Raw genomic sequence first — 18768 nt, 5'->3', positions numbered from 1 at the left:
AAACTGGTGCACATCATTAAAACCATTGCCATTACATCCTGGGTTTTCATTGAAGATATTCTCAAGGTCAGGGTGCCATGTTTACTTCCAATGTATCCCACTCCATTGCTGGTGCCATCCAGCACTAGTAACAGACCCTCTGCTCTACCTTCCCTTCCACACACTCACTCTACAGCCAGCCCTACTGCATGATTACTACCTGTATGTAGGGCTTTTTCTATGGTTATAATGATGTAATTTATTGAGTCTGCTGATTTCACAGAGTCCTTTGAAATGTTTAATGTTCTGAGAACAACTGTTGATGTTCAAGGAATCACTGGGTTACACAATGGAATGGTGAAAGTGGCAAAGATGGTGCCAAGGGCATATACTTAGTCTTACAGTTTGAGCAGGACATGCGAATATTCCACATGAAAAACATAATATGCAATATTGTACACTCAGTAGTATTAATAAAACTGCCTACAATCTACTAATACAGATGTTTCAATATACTATTGATTTCCCTAGTAGAAATGAAAGAGCAGATATTTGCTCTCCCTCTCATATATATATAGTGAACAAATTACAATTTTTTAATAAATTTTATTTACATATCTTATAACAATATATACAAAAATGTCACAATTTTTATTCAAAATATGAAATAATAATGGATATCTATCTCTAAATATACATCAATAATGAGTAATACATAAATATTACACACAGATTACAAATTTCATATAGGCAAGACTCAGTTTTAGACATTCCAGTGAAATAACTCTTGATCCTGCTTCCTTAAGGCTTACACTGATTTTCAGCATATGATGCAGATAATGTATGTATGTATGTGTGTATGTAATGGAGCCTAAAGCAAGATTTAGGCAATTTAAAGTTAGCTTTGATAACTGATTCACAAATAAGCAGGCTAGAAACACACATTCTTCCATGACATTGACAACTAATGAAAATGATGTTCTTGGGCAAACAACTTTAAAAGTATGTAAGCTTACAACTGTCAAGGCACAATAAAAATAAATAAACATTAATCAACAAAAACAGAGAACTTAAAAATTACAACATGCACAATTTTTATGAGTCTTCAACAAATTCATGAATGTTCTGATGATTGTTTGAATTTCATGTCATTCATCGTCTATAAGTTGACTTCGTGTAGGGACCACGTCCGCCTTCCTCTTGGACAAGCTGATAGTAACTGAACACTACCAGCCAAAGGTACACATATATTGCTGTAAAAAGCAAATCACAATCAGGCACAAGTGTCTTGGAAAGGAAAATGTTAAAAATTATTTCAAGACCATCCTGACACATTTTGTTCTTAATGAGATGCTTTCATAAAGAGAAAACTCATAATTTCTAGTAATAAAATAATATTTTCTCCATTTTCAGCCACTCATTCATTTATTCATTTACAATGTGCTTTAATTTTCAAGATACTGGAAGTACAGGTAATCACATGAGTAATATTAGTGCTGGGAAATACCTACTGGACCTGTATGAAGTCTGTTCAAAAAATTCCGGAACATTGTCCACAAAATTTTTCTACACTCACCTTTTTCTTATTGTGCATGGTCTACTTGAAAATACTCTCCTCCACAATTGACACACAGCTCTCAACGCCATTTCCACTTCCAGAAGCAGTCTTGGTACTCCTCTTGCCGGATTTCGTGAAGCACCATCTGTGAATTTTCTTTCGTGTTGTCTGTTGTTGCAATATCCATCCTTTCAACAGGGTTCCCAACTTTGGAAACATAAAAAACTCTACAGCACTCAGGTCAGGAGAGTATTGAGAATGATGCAGCACAGTGATTTCATTTTTTGTGCAATAGGCATGCACCAATGGAGGTGAATGTGTGGGTGTATTATCATGATGTAGGAGCCATGAATTATCTCACCACATTTCAGGTCACTTTCTTCTCACATTTTCTTGCAGGCATCACAACACATCCTAATAGTACCACTGATTAACAGGCTGCCTGTGGAATGAATTCATGATGAACTAATCCTCCAAAGTCAAAGAAAACTATCAGCACGGCTTTGACATTTGACCTGACCTGATGAGCGTTTTTGGTCTTGGAGAACATTTCCCGACATATTGTGAAGACTGAGCCTTGATCTCAACATCATAGCTGTAGACCCATATCTCATCACCTGCTATGATTCTCTTAATGAACATCTCTTTCTCATTTGCATGATCAAAAAGTTCTTCACAGATTGTGAGGTGAAGGTCTTTCTGGTCTTGGTTCATGAGCCATGGGATGATCTCGGTGGCTACAAGATGCATTCCAAGATGCTGTGTCAGGAGTTCATTACATGATCCAGCTGACATGTTATATTCTTCTGCAGTCAATCTCCGAATGGCACGCACAATTTTGTTGACTCCTGAAATGAACATTGTCGGTACACATCGAAAGATGCCCTGAATTAAGGTCATCTTTAACTTCCATCTGCCATTTTTAAACTATATGACCCATTCATGACACCAAGTACAGCTTATGCACTGATCACCATAGACTTCCTGCATTATGTGATGCATTTCTGTAAACGTTTTCTTGAGTTGTATGCAAAATTTAATACAGGTGCATTGCTCCTCTAGCTCTGCCATCTTGAAATTTGCAAACTGTTGGACACAAAATTCTTCTCAATAGATCACTGAAACAGTTACACATCAAATACAGGAGTGTGCAGGGATGGCAACTGCATTTTGCTCCAACACACCACTGGCGCCTTACGAACTTTCTAGAATTTTTTGAACAGACCTCACACTTGTGAACTATATTACAACGATTTACAGAAGTTACAAGATGAAAACCGCACCCACAAAATGAAAGCAGGGACAGACAAAAACCCATCTGCAGATAAATGAGGAGACATAAGTACACTGAGAAAGCCTTTATATTGCACTGCCTTTTGAACTTTAGCCCTTTTTCGTATGAACAATCTCTCTCATTCATAGCAGCTGTTGTTAGGAGGAGAAGCTTGCAGGATTTGTATGGCACATATATTGAAACAACTGTTGAGATCATTAGTGTTGTGGTGTACTCCATGTTCAGAATTTAGATGATCAAATGCGTGATTAGAAATAATTTGTCAGTTACCATTCATTTATTTAATGGTCATACACATAATACAGCATGGTAATTGCAGTACATCTGATATATGATGTTAGTGGATTCAGATTCTAGCTCTCAAACTTGCATCACAAGGAGTAATACCTTGAGGATGATGCAGGTACCACAGCTATTGTATACCGTATTTACTCGAATCTAAGCCGCACTCGAATCTAAGCCGCACCTGAAAAATGAGACTCGAAATAAAGGGAAAAAAAATTCCCAAATCTAAGCCGCACCTGAAATTTGAGACTCGAAATTCAAGGGGAGAGAAAAGTTTTAGGCCGCACCTCCAAATCGAAACAAAGTTGGTCCATTGTAATATGAGACACAATTTAGGTCAAATGAATGACGATACAGCTACAGTAGTTTGGTTCGAGTCGAAAGCTTAGCAGTTAAGCTTTACCAGGTAGCCATTGCTATGTGTCAGGCGCTCTGTCCGTATTTATACGGATACCCTTCCTTTTTCACGTGCTTCGTCTGGTTTGAATCGATTGCTTATTTTGCTTTGATCTGATAAGTGCCGTTTTCTATGTTATAGGTGTTTACGTCAGTCACTCGAAGCTGAAAATGCATTATTATACTGTGTCATGCATTATTTGTCACATTCTGATAGTGCGTGTTCACGGCCTGTCGCTGCTCGCGGCATGGCTTGCTTTTGTCTGCGCTAGCGCCGCCTACAATTTAAAAAAGAGAGGAATCATCTCATTAGCGAAACAATGGCAAGAGACTGCTATTTGTTGTTACTTACACTGCTGCTTTCTTTGATAATGATCAACAAGAACAAGACTGCGTATGATAGAACATGTTCTGAACGAGAGTTTGGCGAAAATTTTTCTCCGTTTGAAAATCTTTGCGGCCGCTTCTTTAGTACATCAAATTCTGCACAGAAATTAGTCATCTTAGATTTAAAAATCTAGTCAGTTGCCGTGCTTCATTTCTGACTGTATCACTATTAGGCATAAGAGTAATACGAATATAAACATGACACGATACGTATATTCTTCCGCGTTTGCTGTTGTCTCACTCTTGTTTCGTAGTTTATTTGGCAGACAGGATTTAAATGAGATAGAAGCAAACATGAAAGAACACATGGCAAAATGTTTATATTCGTATTATTCTTATGGTGAAGAGAATGCTGCATGTGATTCACATTTCATCAGGTTCCTATTAGCAACCATCTCTTCTCACAGATAGGAAAAAATTCAGAACGTAGAGTTGGCCATATTGACAAAAATCCCAGTATTACCAGTCGGATTTTCGTAGTACATTGAAATTCGAAGATGAACAATACGGAATTTGTATTTACTTCTTTGGATTATGTATGAAAAAGCAGTGGTCGAAACTCGGGCGGAGAAAAAAAGCTCGTCTTCCAATTTTTTTTTTTTAATTTTATTTACTGAGGCAGAGGTTTTGGCGCCAGTATTTGTCTTTGTGCCTACAAAGGATGCCTGTGTAGCGCTACATATATTCGACGGCAGAAATTAGTTGTGCGGCACCTATCAACATTTTTCAGAACTTCCGCTTGATTTGCACTCGATTCTAAGCCGCAGGTGGTTTTTTGGATTACAAAAACCGGAAAAAAAGTGCGGCTTAGATTCGAGTAAATATGGTAGTCCACCCACTACCATAACACAGTCAAGTCACAGGAATTTTCTATCCATAGTCAATGGTCACATACCAGCTATCCTGCAATTGCTGCACATTACCCTATGTAGCTGTTGGGTCAGATATAGTATGCGATTCCAAGTCTCGGCTTTGAGCGATGACACTGTGTGTGAGATCATGAGTTAATGATGCAAAGGATGTTTATAGCCATGGAGTATAATAAGGGGAGGTGGTGCTATGTAAATTGCTTTGATGCTGGCACCACCATGCTGGATGCTCTAAAACATTAGCAGACTACTGCTTATGATTGCTTCTTGTTCTTAATTTCAGTTATTTTCATGGAAGAGTCGTTTAAAAAGAAAATGTTAAAAGTGTTTAGGTGAATAACATAGTGTCAGTAAAGCATTTAGTGAAGTTTTTCTAGTTTTAAATGCACATTTGATCCAATAATATGATGCAGTTCACCTCATTAATGTAACTTTCCTTTTGTTATAAGTTTTGAATGACCAAGAAGAGAAGTATTTATATGAAAGGGCTTCTTTCATAATCCAGCATTTTCCTTAATATGGACTGATGAACTGTTGTTTGGTTTATGTCCTTGTCTCAAAAATGCTAAGAACATATTTTGATAAGTTGGGACAGTTACCAATCTTTCCTTCCCACAGTGTTCACCAAGAGAGTTTTTTGAGTTGGAATGACAGGAAATCTAGTCAAATGATAGAAATAAAACCACTACCATAAAAGGCAACAATGCAACCCAAAAATAAAACCACTACCATAAAAGGCAACAATGCAACCCAAATTGATATTTATAAAAGAAAATATCACTTGAATGAGTCTTATGAATGACATGTGAAACCATTACACTTTAGACTCTAATGAGAATGATTAATATGTCCATAAATTTTTTAAGCTGGCATTTTTTATCAAAATATTTCCATGAGAAGCTGATGTTTTTGGAAACTAATATGGCACTTGTTGCCTTCAAGTTTTTGACATCATGACAAGTTCCCTTATTATACCTCCATGGAAGAATGTAAACAACCTATTATTAAATGTTGTCTGTCACTGTCTCAATAACACGTGTAAACTATGGTATTTTATCTGAATATGTCATGATTTTTGAGGGTGTGCTTAGACAGAAAAATAAAAACACAGAGTAAATTGCTGTGAGTGAAATGAGTAGCAATCATATTTATAATCTTGGTTCACACAAATACTTAGCTGTTTTCTCCAAATGTGGCACAATTTACAAAGCTGAGATTAGGCAGAAACTGAAGAGGGTAACTCAAATTGCTGTGAGTGAAATGAGCAGCAATTATATTTACAGTCTTGGTTCTAACAATTTCTTTTGGGATTTACTTCTTCGGTATCACTCTGTCTCTCAAGTTGCCGATTCTAAGTTTCATTATTATTTGTAATTTTTATCTATATCTTGTTCTTGTGTATATAATAGAGGGAAACATTCCACGTAGGAAAAATATATCTAAAAACAAAGATGATGTAACTTACCAAACGAAAGCATTTGTATGTTGATAGACACACAAACAAACACACACACAAAATTCAAGCCTTCACAAACCACAGTTGCTTCATCAGGAAAGAGGGAAGGAGAGGGAAAGACGAAAGGATGTGGGTTTTAAGGGAGAGGGTAAGGAGTCATTCCAATCCCGGGAGTGGAAAGACTTACCTTAGGGGGAAAAAAGACAGGTATACACTTGCACACACACACATATCTATCTGCACATATACAGACACAAGCATACATATGTCTGCTTGTGTCTGCTTGTGTTTGCATTTACCTTTTCAGATTTTCTAGCTTCCCTACCACATTCAACCTAATGACATTCCATGCCTTGACTCATAGAAAGTTATCCTTTCATTGGTTATTGAATCTCATTCTCATGATCACCTCCGCCTTTGCAGTCTCCTCCCGAAGACCCGAATGGATGACTATTTCAGAATCTTTTGCCAATAGAGAGATCATCATGACACTTTCTCAATTACAGGCCACAAGTCCTGTGAATTCATATTATGTGTCATTAATGCAGTGGTTTCCATTGGCTTCTGAATCCTCAAGCTGTTGATCATTGCTGATTCTTCCGCCTTAAGCGACAGTTTCCCACCCCAAAGACAACCTCTTCGCACTCCTCTGCCCTCTTTCACATGGCCGTTGGTAGAATGAGGGTGACTTCTTACGCCAGAAGTCTTTGGCCACCAATGCTAATTATTAATGAAAAATTTAAGCGGTAGCAGGTTTCAAACCCGGGACCAAGGACAAATTGATTTCTAATCAAAGACGCTACCTCTATATCACGGATACAATATACAAGTATGTCATAAAACTTAAGTATCAGAGGCAGAGAGGGGGGGGGGGGGGGGGGAGAGAGAGAGAGAGAGACCGCAAAAAGAAGATGAAATACATCAAAGTATGAAAAGGTAACAATCAGCAACTACAAAGATTGCACAAATAGAAAGGAAACAAATGTGGATTTTGCAGAGAGTATGAGTTCCCCACTACTTAGCGAAAGTTTTTATTTTATTTCACGGCCAACAGAAGAGAGACAAGATACATAACAAGGAATAGAATATGGTTACATGTAAGTCTCCAATGACAACAGATTTTCAACAGCTCAGGAATCATTGAAAGGAAAATAAAATTAGCCTTACCTCAAGACATTTCAATGCCTAGGCAACATAAAAATAAAGTAGAAATGTTCCTGAGTGAAACACAACCAGGTTTGTAATGCATTAGTGAGCAAGGACTAAATGAAGCGGAATGTTGCAGTTTAATAATAAGGAAATATGATCTGAATAATTATTTCTGTAGATCAAAACATAAAGCTGGAGGTGTTGCCATATACAACAAGAAAATTTGTAATCTATAAGATGCTGAATACTGTAAATGTATAAACTTCCAGCATGCACTGACTCGGCTATTGAAATTACTGGTGTAATGAGTGAAGAACTAAGAATTTTCTGTGTATGTAGGTCTCCAAGTGGTAATATTGAAATATTTCTGAAAAAACTAGCAAAATTATTATTGAAGTTTAAAACGAAGGATGTTTAATATGTGGAGACTATGACACAGACACAGGTAAAGACTCAAAAACAAAACAAGAATTAAAAGAAGCATTGTTACAGTGTAAATGTAATCAACGTACCTAGGAAAGTGACTGATCAGAGTCAGACCATCATTGAAAACATTATCACTAGTACTGAAAATAGTGAATGTGAAGCAAAAGTTCTGCTAACAACAGCCTCTGATCAACATGGGTTAATATTTTGTATATACAAAAATAGGAGCTCAAAAACAGACATAAAGTCAGAAAACAGGGCAGTGAGAATTATAAATCTATAAAACATGAACGTTTTAAAAATAACTCTGAGGAAAGAAGACTGAATGAAACAATGAGAACAAAATGCCAATGAGAAGTATGGTATATTTCTTAACACACTAATGCATCACTTTCATGCAGTCTTTCCCAAAACAGTCTGTCAGAAAAAGCAAGGTCACAGTAAAAAATGGATTATCAAAGAAATAATTGAACCGAGGACTAAAGTGAAGGCACTCAGGCAAACAGGGAACATGGAGACATATAAAAAATATCAGAAGTACAGCCAATCGATAGGAAAAGCAAAAGCCAGCTCAGTAAACAAATCCATAGCAAATTAAAATCATAAAAGTAAAATAGCATGGGGCATAATCAACACCAAAAATTTAGTCAAAAGAGTGTAAGTAACAGCAATTTTATAAAGTCAATGAGAACTGAGAACAGTATAGTTACAGATGGAGCAAAAGTTGTGAATATACTCAGCAGCACTTTTATAGGTGCTATGTAAAATTTGAAGGGGGAAACAAATCACTAGGGATTACAGCATCCTAGAATACTTGGACAGCCATTCCACTCAGTGTTCCTGGAACCAGTAACAGGAACATAACTCATAAAAATAATGCAAAAATTAAAATCGAAGAAGTCTGCAGGAGATGATGAAATATCAAATTGTGTAATAAAGCATATGAATTAAGTGTTCATTTGGAGAAGGAGTGTTTCTAGAAAAAATAAAATAAGAAATATATAAGAGAGGTGACAAAGATGACCCAAATAATTATGGACCATTATCTTTAACCTCTTGTTTTTCAAAAATACTATAGATGCTTGTGTATGGTAGAATGACTGCATTTCTGGAGAAACATAGCATTCTGATTCCAGTACAACATTGTTTCCAAAAAGAGAAATCTACAAAAACTGCTGTCTTAAGCCCTATGTAATCTGTTATAGATGCATTACACAAACGAAACTCTGTATCTGCTATGTTTGTGGATTTGACTAAAGCTTTTGACACAGTTCTGATCAAAAAATTTGAAAGCAGTGGAACATGTGGAGCTTGCAGTGCAATGAATGACATCATGTGTCAGTAACAGAAAGCAGTATGTGACAACAGAATTTGGATGCAGATCTGAAATCAGGGTTGATAAGTACTGTGTACTTCAAGAATCTGTACTTAACCCACTTCTGTTCAACCTATTTATAAACAACATTGAAACCAGTGAGAAGGATCAAAAAATACTATATGCTGATGACATGATTTTAGTGAATGTGGAAGAAAATCTGGAAACATTGTCAACAAGCATGTTCATGTTGAAAAATAACATAGTACAGTAACTCATACAGAATGACATACTTATAAATCTAAAAACGACAGTGTTCATGGTGCTCATGAATAGAGAAAAGGATGATCATATAGACATATTCATAGATGAAACATGACTGGAAGAAGTTACCTCCATAAAATTTTTGGGAATTACTATTGACAATGAGCTCCAATGGATATAACATATAATCAGTGTCTGTTGTGAATTACACACTATGATATTTATTATGAAAAAACTTGTACATTGTTACAGTGTGCCATTCCCTATTTGAACTGTACTTACTCTATGGAATTACTGTTTAGGGGAACTGCAGCAGCAATTATACAAAAAAAGGTCATTAGAATCATTTTGAATAATAATAGTAACACTTAAACAAAACTGCCTTCAGTAATATAGAAAACTACTTTTTCATTCCTGTACGTGTGCAGGACAATAATTTCATGAATCAAGCACAATACATTATTACTGGAAAAAATATGGATATTCATTCATATGACACAAGAAGTAAGGGCCAGCTGAGAAGTATACTACACAGACTGCAAGCTGGTGAAAAAGGTCCTTGATATTCAGGTGAACAACTGGTAACCATCTTCTTAAGAGTCTGCAGGACAGCATGAGTGAAAGGATATTCCAAAAACTTCTAAAGGGTTACTTAATGGAAAAAGATATAGTAGGGTGAAGTGAAATGGAAGGAAGACAAGGATTTCTGGTCAGATGAGTACAGAGTAATACCAAAACCAACAGAAAATGGTAAAACATGTGCAGGATTTGTTAAGAATAGGAAGGCAGGGCAGAGAGTGTGTTATTGTGAACACTTCAATGATAGGGTTGTTCTTATCAGAATCGCCACCAAAACAACACCAACTATGATACTTTAGGTACATATGCTGACATTGCAAGCTGAAGATGAAGAGAGAGAGAAAGTATATGAGGATACTGAATGGATGATACAGTACACAAAGGGAAATGAAAATCTAACCGTCATGGGGAGACTGCAGTTGTAGGGGAAGGAGTAAAAGAAAAGTTTACAGAAGAATATGGGCTTGAAACAAGGAATGGGAGAGGAGAAAGACTAATTGAGTTCTGTAATAAATTTTAGCTAGTAATAGTGAATACTCTGTTCAAGAATCACAAGAGAAGGAGGTATATTTGGAAAAGGCAGGGTGATATGGGAAGATTTCAGTTAGATTACACCATAGTCAGACAGATTACGAAATCAGATACTGGATTGTAAGGCACACCCAGGAGCAGATGCAGACTCAGATCACAATGTACTAGTGATGAAGAATGGCTGAAGTTTAAGAAATTAGTCAGGAAGAATCAAAAGCAAAGAAGAGGGATAGGGAAGTATTAAGGAATAACAAAATATGCCTGAAGTTCTCTAAGGCTATAGATATTGCAATAAGGAACAGCTCAGTAGGCACTACAGTTGAAGAGCAATGGACATCTCTAAAAAGAGCAATCACAGAGGGTGGAAAGAAAAACGTAGGTACGAAAAAGGTAAATGTGAAGAAACCATGGGCAACAGAAGAAATACTTCAGTTGATCAATAAAAGAAGGAAGGAAAGAAATAAATAGGTTGTGCAGGGAAGCTAAGACGACAAGGCTGCTTGAAAAATGTGAAAAAATAAAAAAAGAAATGATTGTCAGAAGGACTGATTCAGCACATAGAAAAGTCAAAACAACCTTCAGTGAAATTATAATCAATGGTCATAATATAAAGAGTGCAATGGGAATTCCACTGTCAAATGAAGAGGAGAGGATGGATAGGTGGAAAGAGTACATTGAAGGCCTCTAAGAGGGGGATGATTTGTCTGAATGACAGAAGAAGAAGCAAGAGTCGATTTAGAAGAGATAGGGGATCAGAATTTAAGAGAGCTTTGAAGGACTTAAGATCAAATAAGGCAGAAGGGATGGATAACATTCCATCAGAATTTCTAAAATCATTCTGGGAAGTGGCAACAAAACACCTCTTCATGTTGATGTGTAGAATGTATGAGTCTGGTGACATACCATCTGACTTTCGGGAAAATATCATCCCTCATAATTCTGAAGACTGCAAGGGCTGACAAGTGTGAGAATTACTGCACAATCAGTTTAACAGCTCATGCATCAAAGTTACTGAGAAGAATATTATACAGAAGAATGGAAAAGTAATTGAGGGTGTGTTAGATGATGATCAGTTTGGTTTTAGCAAAGGTAAAGACAAAAAGAGGAAATTCTGACATTGGAGTTGATAATGGAAGCAAAGCTAAAGAGAAATCAAGACACCTTCATAGGATCTGTCAACCTGGAAAAGGACTCTACAATATAAAATGGTGCAAGATGTTCGAAATTCTGAGAAAAATATGGGTAAGCTATAGGAAGAGACGGATAATCTACAATACGTACAAGAGCCAAGAGACCAAGAACGAAGTGCTCAAATTAGAAAGGACATAAGACAGGGATGTAGTCTTTTGCTCTTACTGTTCTATCTGTACATCGAAGAAGCAGAGGTGGAAACGAAAGAAATGTTCAGGAGTGAGATTAGAAACCAAGGTGAAAGGATATCACTGATATGATTCACTGATGACATTGCCATCCTGGGTGAAAGTGAAGAAGAATTACATGAGCTGCTGAACTGAATGAACAATCTAATGAGTACAGAATATGGGCTGAGAGTAAATTGAAGAGAGATGAAAGTAATGAGAAGTATCAAAAATGAGAACAGCAAGAAACTTAATATCAGGATTGATGGTCATGAAGGAGATGAAGTTCAGGAATTCTACAACTTAGGCAGCAAAATAACCAAAGACAGACAGAGCAAGGCAGACATAAAAAACAGACTAGCAATGGCAAAAAGGACATTTCTGGCCAAGAGAAGTCTGCTAGTATCATAGGCTTTAATTTGAAGATGAAGTTTCTTAGAATGTATGTTTGGAGCACAGCATTGTTTGACAGGGAACAGCATTATAAACATGGACTGCACGAAAACTGGAAGAGAAGAGAATCAAACCATCTGAGATGTGGTGTTACAGGCGAATGTTGAAAATTAAGTTGACTGATAAGGTAAGCAATGAGAAGCATGTGCGCAGAATCTGAGAGGAAAGGAGTATGTGGAAAACACTGACAAGGAGAACGGACGGGATTATAGGACATCTGTTAAGGCATCAGGAAATGACTTCCATGGTACGAGATGGAGCTGTAGAGAGCAAAAACCATACAGGAACACAGGAACATAGATATTGGAATATGTCCAGCAAATAATTGATGACATAAGTTGCAAGTGCTACTCTGTGATGAAGAGGTTGGCACAGGAGAGGAATTTGTGGTGGGCCGCATCAAACCAGTCAAAAAAAAATTATTATTATTACCTGAACTAATCTACTTGTTACCTGTCTTCTCCACTTTCAGCTCCCAAAACTTTCCAGCCCTATCCCTGTGCCACCATATCTTCTCTCCCAGTGAACAAATCCTTTTCTTCCTTCCTACTCATTTCCTCTCCTCCCATCCATTTACTTGAGCAACTGCTCATAAGGAGACAGTGCCACTGCAGCCATTAAAAATGTGCAATTATGTGTAAGCATGTGCATGTGAGTGTTCCAGGGAGTATATGTAGCAATTCCAGAAAAAGAGCTAGAACTTGAGGCCACTGTCATTAAATAATTTTTCAACAGTGTCTGCTAGCAATTTATTGCTTTGGTTATTACTTTTCACATTTGGCAACTAAGATTCATTAATGTTAACCTAAAATAAAATAAAATCTTTTGATAGTTATCAATAAAACAAATTATTTCCATTCTGTATATGCTTATTTAAAACGGTTATTATAAATGTCTTGAGTAGAAAAACATCACTTTCTTTTAATAGCTTATAGGTTTCCAGTTACACCATTCAGCTATTTTTGGCTAGCACTAGAGAGTGCACAGTTATGCAGTTTCATTGTGATTTACTTAACTTAAAGTTACCTGTTCTGGAAACATGAAAGCTTAGTTTAGCATATGCATGCTCCCTTACACTACTAACAGGAATTTGCATTTCCAAACTAAGGAAGTCAAATGCCAATCTGTTACTCCCTGGAAGAATCCTGAGGAAATCTAATTTATGCATGAAAGAGGTAGCTCACAAGGCTTCTGTTTGACTTGTTCTTGAGTTCCACTTATCAGCCAAAGACTCATTCATAACAGCTAGTATTAATAGAAGGTCTAGAGAGAGTAGCACATTTTACTTCAATAAGCCTCAGATGGTCATGGAGATGCTCAGCCAATTTCAATAGCTGACACCAAAAGATGGGAACTGTGCATTACAAGGAGGGTTATTGTTTAAGTTCTAAGAGTGTACATTTCCAGAAGAGTCAAACAACATATTGCTTTCTCCTGCTTATATCTTGCAAAATTACCAAGACATTAAAATCACATAAATCTAAACATATACAGAGGATTACTAACAGTTCCTTTATTTTTGCCAGCTACCATTTGTGCACAGAATACATAAAACACTCTCTGTCATGTACTCTAAGGGACCACTTTCTTTTCTTATGTTCACAAGGCATTTGAAGTGAATGAGAAAAGTCAACTTAGTATGAACTGTGGTACATGCGACAACAATATAGGATATAAAAATCCTCATATAGCTATCCTGGACTTCAGCTTAGAGTGGGGATGTGTATTCTGGAGCAAAAGTCTTTAAAAATATATCAACTGATATAAAGCAGAGAACTGGTAAACCCTAACAACGAGAAAACCCTAACAATTATTTGCTGTCCCTTCTGTAATACTGTCTTAATATCAGGATCCTGGTTTTGTAAATTTACACAAACATTATAATAATATTTTCAGAACAATAACTTTTAATAGAGAGTTAGGTAGCCATGTAAAATACATAGCAGCATATAAACAACAGCTGAACAATATCACAGCAAAAGCTGCTACATATTTCCTATGTAGTCTGTAGTATGTTCAATTACTACAATTTTAAATACTAGAAAGTTTAAGCTATAATGCCATACAATCCACATAGCATTGTTATTAGAGAAGAGATTTATAGCAGTTACTTTTCTACTAATTGTATCTCTAAAAGGTTCTCTTCAATGCTGGGAGTTACAGATCTTAATTTTAATGTGTAAATGGAATATATAAATGAAGATAAAACCTACTGAAAAAAGTAATCAAAATGAAATTAAGATATTAATAATATATTATTTATGGGAGACAAAGAGCACTCACTTAACAAGCCAGGAACAAATTAAGCATAGCTCAGAAGCATAAATTTTTTATACATCCTAGAGTTTCTAGCTTTTCAATTTTTTAAAGATTCCTGCATTGGAGGAGAGAGATAAAAAATGAAGCAACGTAGATTTGCAAGAAACAAAAAGCTATTAAAAACCAACAGCAGGTGAAACCCATGGTACAGAACATAATAAGGAAAAACAGTTAATCTTTGCTGTTAACACACTGTTACATCATAATCACTTCTTATGCTTTGTGTTTCTCCTCTTACAACATTTGGAATGACTTTCATTTATATATATATATATATATATATATATATATATATATATATATATATCTAAAAACAAAGATGATGTGACTTACCAAATGAAAGTGCTGGCAGGTCGACAGACACACAAACGAACACAAACATACACACAAAATTCAAGCTTTCGCAACAAACTGTTGCCTCATCAGGAAAGAGGGAAGGAGAGGGAAAGACGAAAGGATGTGGGTTTTAAGGGAGGGGCTAAGGAGTCATTCCAGTCCCGGGAGCGGAAAGACTTACCTTAGGGGGAAAAAAGGATGGGTATACACTCGCACACACACACATATCCATCCACACATATACAGACACAAGCAGACATATTTTCCTTCGTGGAATGTTTCCTTCTATTATAACTATATATATATATATATATATATATATATATATATATATATAAAACCTAGTGCTCTTTGTCTTCTTCGTCCTATTCTTTGAACAGCCGGTGTGGATGTTATTCTTTGTTTTTTAAAAGAAAAAATTAATAGAAAGATGTCAAATATTAAATATTCACTCATATTTTTCAGTTCATGAGTCTGTCAGCCTTAGTCCTATCGTTCCTGTTTTAACAGACAGTAAGTACACTCTCCTTCTCTGTTGCAAATATCATGTTCATTCAAAAAAGAAAATTAACTACTTACCAACACTGATAAGGCCACCAACCAACCAAATGCTTCCTAATAATTCCTTTCCCTTTATGAAATTTGTAACAGATGTGTATATTATTGAGATGAACAATCCAATTGCCAGCATTATTCCAAGGACAACAAATGGCAACATCATGTACTTGCTGCGCTGTGGAATAAAGAGTTTATTGTCAAATAATAATTTTCAGAATCATTCTCAAGCAAATGCTCTACAGATATGACTTAAATGTATTATGAGTTTGCCAACTAATTTATAGATAAACTTACATATGTCCATAGTCGCCAAGTCATTTATGTGGTGTACTGGTATCATTTTATAGCCCATTTAGTTGTTTGTAAATATTGTTGCAACTGCTATGTCCATAGTCAGTATACAAACAGCACTACTATGTCTCAAAGAATATTTTTAGAATTCCTTGTTTTCAGTTGCTAAACTGAGGTGCAGGGTTTTAGAGTATAAGAAAAATAGCCATGAAATGTAACTTTATGTTTGCTTGCACCTACCTCCCCTTAATAAGAGGTAATGTCATCTGTCTTTAATGTGCCATATTATTCAGTCATAAAAAATTCAGAAACCTTTTAAACTTGGACAAAATGTACTTTTTAATAGCTAGGGTTCATTATGAAGACATTATTAACATATCTGGATGTTGTAATGAAAGAATATACATTCCAAATGAGTGAAAGCACCCACTATCTGCCAGATTCATGATATGGATTGTCAGTGAAATAGTTAACCAAAATGAATGGATTACTATTTACATTTTTAATAAATTGTGTAGTTGAAGTGCTGAGTGGTCAACAGGCATGTAAACAAGACCTAAAATGTTGCTGAGACTTAGGACAATATCCTTGTTCACAGCTAACAAAACACACACGCACGCATGCGCGCGCGCACACACAAACACACACACACACACACACACACACACACACACACACACACACACACACACACATACACACACATGTGTATACAGCTACATTGTCCTGGCTTGACTACAGTATTGCAGACTAGTTGTGGTGAGAAGTTGTGACAAGTGGAGAGGGTGAAAGGAGTGAAGAGACTGGGAGAAGAACAGAAGGGCAGAGGTGAGGGAGGCTGACAGCTGTGAAAGAGTAGAACAAGGGAATGGCATAGGAAGAGCCTACCTGGTGTAGGAAGTAGAAGTTGTGTCTTGTGTCATACTTTTAGATTTCTTTCTGGTAACCAGAAAATTCATTTAAGGAATAAAATGACTTTTTCTCCAATATTCCTTTGACTGTGTGCTTAAAGGCATTATTTGGGTGATATTGTTTGGAACACAACTAAACAGGTACATCCCCACCTATGTTACAGTTGGACTGTTCTCAGTTTTCAACAGTTTCTTGTCTGGTATTGATGAGCCTCCTCGTTTTTCTTAAAATTACTAATGTTCTAGTATTGGGTACCAGTATTTTATATTTATTACTGTTAAAATATTTAGCAGTTTGAATTTTGGCATGCAGCTCATTTTAGAGGAGCTGCAATCACTGAAACTAAGATGAAACATGTGGATTCCAACACACTCCAGACAAATTATTTGAGATCCACTGGATGATATCTACCATGACAGATGGATATGTGGTTCCATGGTCTATAAGTTCTCGCAGCCTCAGTTCTGTTAGGTTATCCTTTATGCAGCAGACATTATTAACACAGAGACAGTTTGTCAACATGTCATGAGGGCCAGTGAAATTATTTGACTCTATGCACGGGTGATTATAAAATGTACAATGGTTCACGGTTCTATGAATGCATGCGGATGCAGAAGCAAGCAGAGGAGATTTTTTATATTTTATATATGTCTGACAGGAGAACTTGGAGAAATGGCCTTTCATCTTTAACTCAAAAATTAATCAAAAAATGGGAAATCCTGGACAGAATAACAAAATATTATGAAAAGAATGGATTGTTGCTCACCATGTGGAGGAGACATTTTATTTATTTATTTTATTTTATTTATCCATCCGTTGACAATAAATTTTGTATGGATGTTGTCAAGGGTACATGTAAGCCATTTCAAAGAAATGGGACCCAAACAATATATACGTAAAAAAGTACAAAACAAAATAATACAATGAAGTTAATAATAATACAATGAAATTAATATAGCCTATATACATCCCTGCAGACAGGCACAACAAAAAGACTGCTGTGTATTTAAGCTTTTGTTTAAAACTCCTAGTAGAAAACATACATACACATTCACATAACCATACAAAGCTTATGAAGAAAATACTTGTATACTTCCACTCTGTCTACCCTATGTACTTTGCACAAAGATTTTATGCAAATATATGTATGTAACTATCAGTAGGATACTAAAAAATAAATTTCAAACATTTTACTTACTCTGATTGCTCCAATAACTAGTAGTCCTGAGATGAGAACTGTCATCACAAGGTTTATGGCTAGTATAATTTTCACTGAAAAAGAGCAGACATGATAAGTAAGAATCATTGGATAACAACACACTGTCAGTATGGTACAAAGAAAAAGAATGAAAATTAGTTGTGATATAAATACAAAAATCTCTTCAGCAGACATCATGGTTATATATACAAGTTTGTGACAGTAGTATGCAAACAGATGACAAGCTTAAAGATTTCCATGATGTCCATTCCCAGGTGCTGGGCCATAACAATCTGCTCTTTGGCAAAGTCACTTACTGTATTTTATGGACTATAAGATGCACTTTTGCTTCAAAAAATTGTCTCCAAAATTAAGGTGGGACTTATACTTAAAATTATCATAAAAATGTCCAGTGTTTGATTTAAAATTCCCACCAGTCTTAAAAATGGCCATTCCACCCTGCTATCACAAACCCAGAGCACTCTCAAGTCTATGACATGTCACTGTAGTCTATGGTGGCGGTGAACTTGAACTGAAAGTGATTTGTGTTATTGGTAACAGTACAATATTTTTGTTAGTGGCTAGCTTCATAATGGGAAAAAAGGTATTCATATGATTTGGGCTATAAACTGAAAGTAATAGCATACGCAGAAGAAGATGGAAACAGAGCAGCTGAGTGGCATTTTGGTCCTCCACAAACAGAAAAAACCATTTGCAATTAGTGGGCTAGTGAAGAATAACTGAAAAAATGAGGTACACTAAATGTGCAGATAGAGGACTGAATGCTAAGTGGCCAACACTAGAAGATATCATACTGAAAAGGATTCAAGGACACCATCAAAATGGCACTGAAAT

At 36.0% G+C, this 18768-nt stretch overlaps 1 protein-coding gene across 1 annotated transcript in view; it reads right to left on the bottom strand.

The window, feature by feature from the left end:
• Window positions 1-565: 565 nt before the first annotated feature.
• The window catches only part of LOC126163136 (uncharacterized), a 240768-nt gene continuing 222565 nt past the window's right edge, over window positions 566-18768 (bottom strand). The window contains exons 5-7 of the mRNA XM_049920062.1: window positions 17914-17987; window positions 15534-15687; window positions 566-1232 (exon numbers count right to left, since the gene is read on the bottom strand). Coding sequence (XP_049776019.1) covers window positions 1132-1232; window positions 15534-15687; window positions 17914-17987 — 329 coding nt within the window. The 3' untranslated portion in view covers window positions 566-1131. The remainder of the gene's footprint in view (window positions 1233-15533; window positions 15688-17913; window positions 17988-18768) is intronic.

The sequence above is a fragment of the Schistocerca cancellata genome, chromosome 2 (genome assembly GCF_023864275.1).
Source record: "Schistocerca cancellata isolate TAMUIC-IGC-003103 chromosome 2, iqSchCanc2.1, whole genome shotgun sequence".
Taxonomy (NCBI): Eukaryota; Metazoa; Arthropoda; class Insecta; order Orthoptera; family Acrididae; genus Schistocerca; species Schistocerca cancellata.
The sequence above is the reverse complement of the archived record's forward strand: the minus strand, read 5'-3'. Positions and strand labels throughout refer to the sequence as shown.